The 13,532-nt window shown below is 36.9% G+C and overlaps 1 protein-coding gene across 1 annotated transcript in view; it reads right to left on the minus strand.

Moving 5' to 3' along the window:
- STARD9 (StAR related lipid transfer domain containing 9) overlaps positions 1-13,532 on the minus strand; it is a 113,682-nt gene that overhangs the window by 78,975 nt on the left and 21,175 nt on the right. Inside the window, exons 4-7 of the mRNA XM_063318298.1 lie at positions 3,050-3,166; positions 1,917-1,949; positions 1,767-1,828; positions 1,100-1,212 (exon numbers count right to left, since the gene is read on the minus strand). Of these exons, the coding sequence (XP_063174368.1) occupies positions 1,100-1,212; positions 1,767-1,828; positions 1,917-1,949; positions 3,050-3,166 (325 nt within the window). The remainder of the gene's footprint in view (positions 1-1,099; positions 1,213-1,766; positions 1,829-1,916; positions 1,950-3,049; positions 3,167-13,532) is intronic.

A 13,532-nucleotide genomic window follows, 5' to 3' on the forward strand; every position in this document is an offset into this window, starting at 1 on the left:
AGCAGGACATCATTATGAACTGATCCCTGGAGACACAGTAAACACAACAGCCTTATATGGAACGCCCCCAAAAGTTAGGCAGATGTCAGGTCCCAATTACCTGATTTGTCAAAAGCAATCTTATCTACACATTTCCATCATAAAGCAAAGTGCAGCTTTTATGGAACTTAAGCTTTTTTCGTAAGTAGTTTGCATTGCTATTAAGAATAGTGAAGTTAAGTTGTTCTTTGTATTGGTTGGAATGCCCTGAAGAAATGCTTCTGGGTTATGTGAAGTCCTTGGTGCTCTCTGAGCTTGGTTGTTTGCTTGCAGACATTTCATTACCCAACTAGGTAACAACATCAGTGCTGGTGAGTGTGGGGTTTGCTCCCTGTTTATATACAGTAGCTTGCCTTGCCAGTGTTGCTGAAGGTGCGGTTTTCTCCTTGGTAGTGCCTTGATTACGGAACTGCTTTCTGTTTGTTTGTCTGGTGTTAATTCCTGCTTATATGGGTGTTGACTGCTGGAGAGGATGTGTCTCTTTTGAATGGTGTGTAAATGAGCTTTATTTCTATGTGTCTATTGATGACTGACTTGCCTCAATGCCAAGCTTCCAGGAATTCTCTAGCGTTTTTGGATTTAGCTTGGTTTAGGATGCTCACAGTTTCCCAGTTGAAACTATGGTTGAATCTGTCCATGTGTGGTGAGATTAAGGAGTTTTCATCGTGTCTTCTGACTGCTAGTGGGTGTTCATGGCACAGCGCATCCATGCAGACCGCTAGTTGGTGTTCTTCGATGCACTCTGCTGGATGTGCTCTGCCATGAACACCCACTAGCAGTCAGAAGACACAATGAAAACTCCTTAATCTCACCACACATGGAAAGACTCAACCATAGTTTCAACTGGGAAACTGAGCATCCAATGTCACATGTCCTTTGAATAATACTGGATCTCTATCTCTTCTAGATACAGTAAGCAAAAGCAATGGGAAAATAAATGATAAAATGATAAAACATTTCACAAGATGTAAGGAAATAAAACTGGAAAAAGAAAAACAACAATTGTGTGTGTGTGTGTTGTGTGTGTGTCTTTTTTAAAAGGTAGATATTATTCAATTACCTTGTACATACGGACCCATCTCAGGGTGTTCACGGACACGAAGTGTATAAGGCTTCTTATGGTTTGGATGCCTTAATAAATCCCGGACTTGCTCATTATAGATTTCTAGGAAACTAGAAAGAAGTAGAGATGATACAAACATTCTTGATCAAAATATTTGGACAGTGAAGTATCAAGGTCAATCCAGCAAAGCAACAGTGGGGAAAACAGTAGGGGTCTGGCAAAAAATGATTTCTGCACTCTTTTATTGGTTGGTTTGAGGTCTGCTCTGGCTATTCTTGTGATAAAATTAATACAGTCACATAGCATTGTGAGAATAGCTTTGGGGAGTATTTGGGGGTGACAACAGCAACCATGTGGAAGTGCCTTAGGTGTTAATGCTGTGTTTCAGTCTGAATGTTCCTTTCCTCTCAGAGAAGATCCTTGCAAGAAAGGGAATCTATATTCTAGAGCTGTGAGGGGACTTTTAAATGTTTAAGGAGAACTGAATACAGTCCAAATATTAAACATCTAAACAACCTCTAAAACATGATGAGATTACAAATGACACTAATTATGCTATATAATTCAAAGAAACTTAGAAAGAAAAAACTACCAGTGGTATAATACAGAAAAGAAGAATGGATAAAAATTTTATAACCCTATGAGAAAATAAAATAATACCTACCTAACCTCTACTCTGCATGATGTTGACTGTTTGGAAGAGGCACCTTCTCTTGAAAAAAGACCCTATGAAAAGCAATAATTTATATTTTCCACTTTCTGCAAGAAAATCAAGCAAATTTAAACAAAGTATTTCATTTAATAACATAAATACCTGACATATACGAGGCGTTAATCCGATGGAAGCCTTGAAAAAAGAACAGATTTATATGAAAACTGTCCCTCTGTGCTTAACAAGAATCACTAGTATTTATACAATGGTAAGACTTCCATGATAACATCTGACTATAAGTCCAAAAGCTAAAAAAGAATGATTATGAAATAAAATCTATACTTTTAGGTAAATTGCTGTTCTGTCAATAAAACGTCTGTTCCAGTTCTAGAACCTATGAAAGCTGAGAGCGGCTTTGATGTGTACTACAAACCTGTTAGGAAAATAAGTATAAATAATGGGTTTTATGCTTAACAGTAGTCTAGTTGCACAGAAGTCTCCTCCCAACTCCAGTTGCCTTTGTCTCCCATCTTCAAGCCTCTCCGAAGGAGCTAAATGTATATGGGAGGAATTAAAGAAAAGGCTAGCCTAGATGAGCAGGTTCTGAAAGCTCCTTCTGCCCATTTTCTGCTCATTCTTACTTCTTACTGCAGCCTTCCTACACTACATATCAAAGTTTTCTGGAAAATCCCTGCTGTACTGCAAAGGAGGGGAGAAGTAATTAAGTCCTGCTGAGAGAACAGATTCTCATTTATATAGCTCCTTAGATGCCAGGTAATACATGACAATGACTAAACAATCATACAGTTCTGTCAACTGGATAACTACAAATTCTTCTGTAACCAAAAAGTTATTTTTTTTACAAAGGTTCAAACAAGCAAGAGTAAATATGATGCACTAAGTCAGTAGTGTTGAGTTAATGCCGAGCAAACACACAGGAAGCTGCATGCCAGCAGAGGGAATAGCACAAAATAATATCCCAGGATACAATTTTCACCCCAGCTGTGCTTCAACTCAACAAAGCCAGATTAATTGGCATTCTATGAGATTATTTTATATGCTTTCTTTCATTTAGGAGCATATTATCAGTACATGACTATATTATCGTAAAATAGTATTAAAAGTAATATTTTAATATGAAATATGAAACTACTGTTACATCTGTTACATTATGCAAACAATTAAGTCACCAATATTTAAAAAACAATTAAATTCTTCATGTGGTGATCTTGGAGGTTAAACTGATTTTTTTAAAAACAAGAAAAGCAAAGCACAGAGCTAAGGGTATGACTCACTGGAGTTCCCATCATGGTATATGTTTTTCCTGAACCTGTCTGTCCATATGCAAAAAGACAAATATTGTATCCTTTAAAAGCACTGGATAACACCATTGTACCAAGGTCCTGAAAAACCTGCAAAGAACAAAGAATGAGAGATAAATTATACTCAGAAAATAACTGCAAACTCTGGCATGTAACGGTAAGTTTATTGTTCATACATCTAAAATGCTTTGAAATTTTGCACAGAGTTTCTCAAGACAGATAGAAGGAATGGAAGGGCAATCTGATACCTTTTTATTTCTTAAACTTCCCTCCAATCAATATAATGAAATTACCTGGAGAGTTGCCAAGTTTCTCTTAAGTGCATTTCACTCTCAATAGGTATTGGTCAGTAGTGAGATCAACATCTGAATATCTGAAGTTTGCTCATATTATTCATTGTTACTGATATTTATTTGATGGATATTATTTACATTCTGTAAATAAAATTTGATTTGATTTGATTTGATATTGATGATGAGGGTCACTTCCCAGTAGACTGCTACATGGACTTGCAACACAGTGACAGCTTCATAGCTGGTTAACTCATGTTGGAATGAAGTAATAGCAAAAGTGAAGGAGAAGATTTAAACAACAAGCAGAGTAGTAAAATTGTTTGTGGTGTAGCTGCTGAAATGGCAAGAAAAAGAGAAGGAAAACATACTTTGGATGGATTTGGATAAACAAATGCAGTTAAATGATCAGGCAAGTTCGCAATTACCATAACTGATACAGCAGATGAAGTGCAATGTTTCTACCAGCAAGAAAAAAACTTTTATTATCTGATCACAAAATTTGAAGCTTGAACAACATATTATTTCATTGTGATTTCGGAAACTGTATGACATTCAATTTAATTCCTATCAAAAAAGATCAACTCCTTAAAAACATATCTGCACTTTACAAGAATATAAAAATGCAACAAATTCTACAGTTAATTACCAAATCCATAATCTAAGAAAAGCTGTTGTAATAGTGCTACAAGATTAGGTTAGATTAATGACCTATCTAGTCATGCATCCCGTTTCCTATTTTGGCCAATCCGGATGCCAATGGTTATCCATAAGTAGGACATGACAACAAATGCACTCCTACAGTCACCAGTTAATAACCGATATTCAGAAATACATTGTCTCTGATCCTAGAATTAGCACAAAAGCTTTATGATTTATCTTCCACAACTTCTTCTAATCCTCTTTTAAAGTTAATAGCCCATACCACAATGATCTTTGAATTCCAATAAATCCAATGGATTAACCACATGAAGTACTTGCCTTTATCGGTCCAGAATCACCCACAGTTCAGCTTCACTACATGATCTCAAGATCTAGTATAATAAAAGAATTACAAAAAGCTCCCCTCTCTTCTTTCCCCACAGTATGCATAAATTTGAATACCACTATCCTGGGTCCTCTTATTCTTTTAAACTAGATCTAGACTAAAACTGCTGTAATTTTTCTTTGTAACAGTGCTACCGCTACTCAGTGGTATAATAAATGACTTGCTATTCAATCACAACTCAGTTGTCAAATGGAGGGAAGGGGGGCAGAAGGCAGAAAATATTTGAAAAATGCTTTGCATGTCTGGGATTAATGCACTGCTAGATTTTCTAACAACCAATTGCTACTGTATATTTAAATAATAAAATATTGGAACAATATTATCAAACCCTAGGTCTGTTGGCTAAGGGCCATCATAAAATATGATCTTGATCTTGTTGGGGCAGTATTATCAAACCCTGTAGACCATAGAGGGTATTGCTCTTTCTTATATACTCTGTGCCATTAACACGGTCAAAACCGGTTGCTTTTAGAAATATCACAAATGTATCTTTCCTATTTCTTAGTTTAGATCAAAATACTCTCAAATATTGCAATTAGAACATCTGTTTTTATTTAAATGGATGCTGTGAATGCTCTTTCTAAAAAAGAGGAAGAATGCCAAAAATGTCAAAATTCCAGAAAGTTGTACTTTTTAATGAACTCCAATACTTGGATACTCAACTTTCAACAAAAACTATACTAAAACATGTACTGAAGCTTCACCCATCTCTTTGGATCTACTCCTAATAAAATATATAGTTGCTACAAGAAGCCATCTGCTAGTTCTCCAACATTTGTTTGAATATATGCTCCATCTTTGCTCTGTTCAACACTCATCCCAAAATAAATTTTGGGGCTAAAAAAATTTTTTTTTTCACCTTCTGGTTTGATTCCTGAACCCATTCTTATCCATCTTCCATTTAAATGGAAATTAAATGGATACCTCATCTATATCAAAAGATACAAGTTCTTGTTCCTGGCAACACCAATTTATGATTTTATAGTCCTTTTTGCTTACTGTCATTCATTAACTCTTCGACAGCTCAGTTAGAATATGTATGTGCATGTGTGCATGAACATACATATATATTTCAGGAGACTCTTAAGAATTAGTAATGAGAACTAGCCCTCCAATATATTACTAAGCCCTTTCAAGTTTAAAATCTAAACATTTAACAGAAACTTAGTATCAGTAACTGTTTTGGACATTATGAGATACATATTTATTTACTGCACTTATATCCTGCCATTTTTCTCACAGCTCATTGTTCCATAAATCGGTCTGAGGCCTATATAACTGATTTTGAAAGACAGTAAAGACCTTGCTAATTGTGCACACAATCACTCAATTTCCTGGCAATTTTGATGCCAAACTATTGGTATCTTAGATGAAACTATCTTCAATTATCCATCCTGAACATTCTGGTTTTATAAAAGGTTTACAAGTATCTGATAAAATTAGATTATTAATTGTTATTCTGGACATACACTTGGAAAAACAGACATCTGCATTTCTGGTCTCCTTGGATGTGGGAAAAGCCTTTGATATGATGGAGGGGAAATTTCTGATTCTATATTCATGTAAAACATTCAAGCCAACTAACTTTTGTTATAAACCCTCTAAATCAACAAACATACAATGAGCTTTCCCACATTCACAAACTCCCAGTATCCTGCTGAAGAATGAAAATCAGGACTGCCCATTCTTTGCCTGCCTTAAAGTCACACTGTACTTCCCAAACTTTAGTGACTGCAATCACAATTCTGACCAGTATCTTCCCAGGCTGGCTTAACGAAGCAATTCCTGTAGAATTTGCATTCATTCTTGGAACCTTTCCTTTGTATAGGGAAGAATAACAGCATTCTTCCAATCATCAGGCATGCACATGTTAAATAAGTTGCATAGCTGCTCCAAAAGAAAACCATAAGCATATTTTAACAATTCTCCACTTAACACTATCAACACCTACATTGCATATTATCATGGCATTTATGGGTTCCATTTTTCTTGGATACTAACATTTATAGGATTCATTTCAATTCCATTCTTCAAACTCTCACCAGCATTTAAACAGAGCTCTTTAAAATACTTTTTAGCATTTCCTCATGTCAGTTTCATTCTAAATAATGCTTTTACCTTTATTTTTTATTACATTAAAGCTGGAAATTCCAAAACAATGCCTTATTTTCACCACAACTATTTTTTGCCTCTGTCTTAACTGTTCCTTGTTCTCTTTGGCTTTATAAGTATTTTTTGCTCTACGTACAACATACAGTATCTTTCACTCAGCCTTTTTCCAGCAATTCTCTTATAAGCATTTTTTTCTCAATCACGGCCATTTTCCCCTGATAATTCTGTCAAGCATTTTTTCTCATACTTCCCATTAGAGTAACTCCACACATTTCTGTAGCAATTTGTGATATAATTATTTTCAGTTCCAAGTAGCTTACACATCCTATTTCCTTATGTATACTTTCCCATGCATTTTAACCTATCTTCTAGGGTTTTTTTTAAAACAGAACTTGTACTTTTCTCTTTCTATAGTCATTCTATAATTACTCTAGTTTTTTTTCACTTTTTTCCATGTCCATTTTTAACTCTAAGACCCATTCTTGATGCTACCAAAAAAAGTATATCATATTCAGAACTTCTCATCACTCATGTATCTTTCACTGTCCCTCAATCTTTCATCATAAATAAATACATTTATTCTCCTCCTATGGGTAGGCCTGCACAGACTTATGCTTATGTACTTGAAGCACAACAGACTTTCTTCTAAGCAGATGGGCACCAAAAAATCACCAATCTCATTTGTTTTTGGGTCTCTGAATGGGCAGTCACTTTCTCTGTATTCTCTTGCTTTGTTCCCTCTTCATCCATTCTTGTTACCTAACATTTTTTTCCTTTAGATCACACTCATTTAGAAAGTTGTACAATTTTTCAAAAAAAAAAAAATGGTTCATTTATTATCACCTTTCACTGGTATATTACACAAAATTACTTATGAATTCTTTCTTTCACACACACCCAAATTAGGTGACACCAATTCATGTGTGCGCTTGTATATTTCCTAATTAAGTTTACACTTTAACCTATATGCATATATCAGCTCTGCTTCACCACAACAGACCACATTCGTCATATCTATTATACCCTTTCTCTTAGTTTCACAAACGAATATTTTTTTCTTTCCTTTATTTATTAGTCCATGTCTACATAGGGTAATGATTTAGATGGCAATACAGGTGGTCCTCGCTCAACCACCACTCATTCAGCAACTGTTCGAATTTAGAACTGTGCTGAACTAGTGGTAGTTATGACTGGTCCTCGTACTTACGACAGTCACAGCGTTCCCAATCCAAGCACTCAACTCCCAGCTCGCAATTACAACATTGCAGCATCTTGTGGTCATGTGATCTCCCTTTGTGACCTACTTTGCCAGCCTCCTACAAGCAAAGTCAAGGGGAAGCCATCAGGAGGTTGCAAATGGCGACCATCTGACATCACGCTTAATAATGGTGTGGGATTCACTTATCAATGGCAACAGGAAGTTTTGGAATTTCCGTTGCTAAGCAGTGCAGTCACATGATATCGCACTTCACGACCATGTTGCCTAGCGATGGAAATTCCAGTCCCAATTACCATCATTGAGGACTACCTGTAACAATATTAAGCATACACCCAATCCTGTCAGCTTCTGTAATACAGAGCAGCAAGACAATCAGGATTTTACGTAAGTGCCAGAAAAGTGCCTGCTCAGTAGCTGAGCTATTTTACACCCTGAGCTGTTAAATGATTCTATTTGACTACAAAGTTTTAGGCCACATTTTACAGGCTTAATAATTATATTCTGTTCCTTAAGCAGCCCCAAAAATATTTAGATGGCCCAAACTGTACATATTTGGTCAATAAAACATATAAACAAAGCTACTAAGTGGAGTTGAACTGTAACACTGAATATAACTACAGACTGCCAAGGCATCAAGTAACTTATTTATCCCTCTGTCAAAATAATGAAAGCCAACATGAAAAGTCTTAGGAACCATTATAGAAGGGGGGTAGAGGAAGGGTGACCCTTCTTATTAAAAAGGTAAAAAGCAAATACAGGAAGGAAGGACTAATGTAGTAGCTTTGTTTCACCAATACAGGGTCTTTTCTGCATGTGAATCTCATGAGGAATACCAAATTAATCCTGGCTGAAGACTTTCTATGTGCAAAGAAAGCAGCAACCAGAACACAGGAAACCTCATTATATTCGTTAATGGAGGAAGAAACTTCTGCTATGACACTAGGTTTATTTAAGAAATACTACTCTATTCAGGGTGGAAAAAAAGAGAGGCTGGTCATTTTGGAGCATTTTCTCCCTCCTGTAAAGAGATGACTGGCGATGCTACTAGGAATCCTAGCCAGTCCTCAGCTTCTCATTCTCTGCACAATTAAACAGGAAATCGTGAAATAGAATGAGTCTGTTCTCCAAGAGATCAATCTGGAGAAAAGTCCATTGGCTCTGTGTCTAGAAAAGAGGCTCCACTATTTGTCAAGTGTTAGCTTAAGAAATGGTAGCTGGTTATGAAAATAAAATATGCAGCTCAGAAATCACTTCCTCAGATATTCAAGCAGCTATCCAGACCCAAGAAAGTCTTATCAATTATTGTGGAATAGTCTCCTTTTTTCCTTGAAAGTCTGCTACTGTGGAAGTGTACTTCCTCCCCGTTTTTCTTATACTGTAATGGAGAAAGGGGCCAGCCAAGGAAAGAAAAATATATCCACAACTAAAAAAAGAGGTGTGTCTTTGTGCCTATTCCTGGCAAGGGTTGGTACAGACAAATACCTTTTATAGATTTTTATACGCCTCTTCTTTAGGTACCCCAAAAGCTGGCACAAATATATCATATATTCTGCTAATTACTCACAGAGTACTGACAAATGACAGGAAGTACTCTATCGGGAAGATCAGATAGTTTACAAGTAGTACTCATTTAGTGACTGCCTCATTTAGTGACTGTTCACAGTTACAATGGTGATGAAAAATGAACTTTGTGACCAAATTTTGCATTGACAACCTTCGCAGGTCTGTAAAGCAAAGGAAAGCTGAAGTAAGATCATAAGCACAATTATGGTTTCATTTAGCGACTGCTTTGCTTAGTGACTGAGTTGCCGGTCCCAATTATGGTCACTAAATAAGGACTACCTGTATAAGATAGCATGGCAAATGCGCTGCCAGAGGAATTGCTCATTTCCAAGTAAACATTTTCATCTGTTTTGTGGGTGAACATAGTGGCTGCTCACTGCCTTGATTTTGCAGGCACTACCCTGGTTTCCAATAAGCTTCTGAGTACAGCTGAAAGTGTTGGCTTTGACCCATAAAGCCCATGTGTTTGTTCATCTGTTGTTCATTTGTTCATCCCAAATTGGGATACTGACCAATTCCCCCACATGGGAGTAGGGGAAAGGAAAGAGCACAATGCTTTTTAGTTTAAGCTCCATCCACCTGGAGCAGCTTCCACCCACAGAACTTTATGACGCACTCTGACAGCATTCAGCAAGGCAAAGAAAGCAGAACTTTTAATGAATTTTAATGAATTTCAATTAACATTTGGGAGAGTCCTAATATGAATGCCACAGTTTTTGTGATTGTTAGGTATTTATTGATATATACTTGAGAAGAAGAGAACAACCAACAGCAAGGTAGATGGACACAGTTACAGTAGTGATGGCTGAACCATTGGAAGATCAGAAAGACCAGGTTAGGGACAGACTGTCATGGAAAAGATCTATTTATGTGGTCACTAGGAGTCAAAAACAACTTGAGATAGTTAGATAGATAGATAGATAGATAGATAGAAAAGAGAAAGAAAGAAAGAAAGAAAGAAAGAAAGAAAGAAAGAAAGAAAGAAAGAAAGAAAGAAAGAAAATAAAGCATAGTATTCAGATTTGTAAACTGCCAGGAATCCATGTAGAGTTGTTAGGAAAAATATAGCAAATAAATAAATAAAAAATAATAAAGCACCAATTTGTAAATTTAATAGTAAATTAAATAGTTTTAATTTACTATTATTGTGAAACACAAAAGCCTTGGATTTCATGTTCCCAGGAAACTAATTCGATCAATGACCATCACTGAAATGAAATACTTATTAAAAACATATATTAATTACCTCCTCATTTTTATCAAAGGTATTTTAGCTTTTGAGGTATTTCATAAAGTAGGAGAATTAGCATGTGATGCTTCTGGAAGTATTACCTTAGCCCAAATATTCAGAAGTAGGGCTTGCAAATAGTATTTACAAATTTCATTCTCCCCTTCCTCACCAAACTGACTGAATAGAAAAAGTGTCTGTGCTTAGTTTTCTTTTACAAAAAAAAAAAAACTTTTTATCTTGTTCTTTTCAGTTTTATAGTTTTTATTTTAGGATGCTTTAACGGTTTTTCTAATTGACCTATGGATTTTTTTTTAAGCAAGAAGCAGTAAAAATTGACTTTTAATAATGATAAATAAACAAGGGGGCTATCTTTGAGCAAAACTTTGGTAGATTAATGGAACAATAACCAGATGCCTCACATAAGCTGGGCTCCTGAATGTGGGAGGTTTCTTCTTTTGTAACACGGTGAGTATTGCTTCTGAAGGCAACGAGAGAGAGATTTCTGTACAAGAAACATATAGCACAGGATTGGTGTTATTGACCAGATGGCGTTGTGGGCAGATGCATTTTCTTACATTTCAGTTAGAGAGAAGAGGTCTGAATAACTTAAAAAACATTGCTTGCAGAAATCCAGAAGACCACATGAAGGCCAGAAAAACTAGCAGAGACAATAGTTTCAACTTATTTCTATTTTGCATTAGAAGGAGCTCCTGCGTGAGCACTCAGCTAACACCAATGTTTCCTCCAGCTCTCAGATATGGTCTTCAGGGGAGTGTAAGATACTACAGTTAAGTATGGGAAATGGATAACGTCCCCATTCAATATTACCCATTAACCACTGCATATCCTTACCCAATATAGATATTCCAAAAACTGTTCTCTCAGCTGTTTTCATACCTCTCATTAATGCAAGAGGGCCTGCCAGGAAAAGATTCTACAAATGGTTGAGAAAGGCATCACAGAGGTTTCCCTAATCATATTAGCAAGAGTTCCCAGATAAACAATGCATGTTGTTATTTCAGCTGTTCATTGTATACGTAATGTGGAATACACCCTGGAAAAAAAACATTTTGACTTATTACAATGAAATATCCCCCAGAGGTATTTGGGGAACATTCATTTATAGAACAGCATGCTCAGAGAGCTGTATCCAGAGGTGCCCAAAACCCACAACCGCTTAGTCCTGACAGGGTTGAGCCAAAGCCTCTTCTTCCCATCCAGACCCCCACAGCCTCCAGGCACTGGGATAGAATCTTGACAGCTTTACTTGTATGGCCAGGGGTGGAAAGATCAACTGGGTATCATCAGCATGTTGATGATATTGTACTCCATGCTGATGGATGACCTCCCCCAGCAGCTTCATACAGATGTTAAAAAGAAGTGGGGAGAGGATGGAACCCAGAGGCACTCCACAAAGCAAGGGCATAGGACTACACTGCTCCCCTCCCAACACGGACTAGAATCAGCCCCAGAGGAAGGGGGAGAATCATCATAACACAGTGCCTCCAATGGTATTCTATCCCTCGGAATTAGCGAATAAGTGTATGAAACTTATGTAGTAGGATGTAAAACAATAAGTACATTGTGCTACACCAAGATAATATAGAGCCAGAACTATTAAAGCTATGAAAATGGGAAATATATAAGATTATAGTTGAATCTCTAAATGTATGTTGTTCAGTGACACCCAAACCACAATTTATAATTGGAATTTCAGAAAACTAATGGTATCTAATTAAAGTTAGGATCTGATGTTATTCAGGGAAAACTTTCAGCATGTCTTCCATTTCAGAATTTTTTAAGAAAATCACAGTAGAGCCAAAAGATTTTAATCTTTTGACTCTACTGTGATTTTTTAAATTGCTGTAATGGATACTGTTTAATTATCTAAAGATTTTAATTTTACTTAAGTTCAATATTAAATTAGCAGCCAAAGTGCAAGTTTAAAAATACATTATTATTTAAGTGCAATGAATGACTTCAGAATATATTTTTGATAGAAATAAATACACAAACACTGAGCTGACAAACAGAAAATCCACAGTGTGCTTTGAACATTTTGTGCAAAGGCTGCTATGCATAAGTTCACTTTCCCAGCAAGCAGGCTAAAGGATTAATCAAACCGCCTCATCTCAGCCCTTCATCTTCCAAAGGGAATAGTGATTGGCCTTTCAGAGTTGTGAAATTCTTTTAACTGTACAAATGTTAAGTCTTATCCTCAGACAAAATTGAAAAGCTGAATAAAAGCATAAGGCATATAGGTAGGCTGACCATATTTCCTTGAGACAAAAACGGGACACAGGGATGGCAAAACAGGACGGAGTTAAACTTACGTAATATTCCGTATTTACAAAAAAGACGATAAAAAAAGTTATTGACAGTAAGCTGGGAAGGTGCAGGAGGGGGAGGTGTGGCAGTGGTTGGGTCCAGAGAGGCTGGTACAGGGGTGGTGTTGGGTGGAGAGGTTGCAGGAAGGCTGAGGGAGGCGGCGAGCTGGGACAGGAGGACAGGAACAAGGCGGCAGGAGGCTGGAGAAGCGGAGGGCTGAGGGCAGCGGCAAGCTGGGACGGGAGGACAGGAACAAAGGAGTCTAGTGAACGGTTGTCCCCAACAACCTATTCCTCTCTGGAGCGCCCTTTTATTTTATTTTCTTCCCACTGTTTTGGCCTGAGAGTCAATTGGCTTCTCTTCTGCTGGGCGGGCTTTTCCGACCGTCTTCCACTGCACCGACTGGCAGCAGCAACTCTTCCTCTTGCTCACCGCCAATAAACTGTTCCTACAGTTCCCGCTGTAGGTTTCCCGCCAGACTGAGAACTACTGCCAATGGGTAAGTCAGCCTCTTTTTAATTTCAGTTTCAATTTTTCCCACTTTTCCCAATAACGGCTCCAACATTTAAAAAAAAAAAAAGGGACAAAATTGACATTTATATTAAAACAACGGGATGGTTGGGAAATGTTAAAAAAACGGGACTGTCCTGTTCAAAATGGGACAT

Source organism: Candoia aspera, chromosome 1 (genome assembly GCF_035149785.1).
Source record: "Candoia aspera isolate rCanAsp1 chromosome 1, rCanAsp1.hap2, whole genome shotgun sequence".
NCBI lineage: Eukaryota > Metazoa > Chordata > Lepidosauria > Squamata > Boidae > Candoia > Candoia aspera.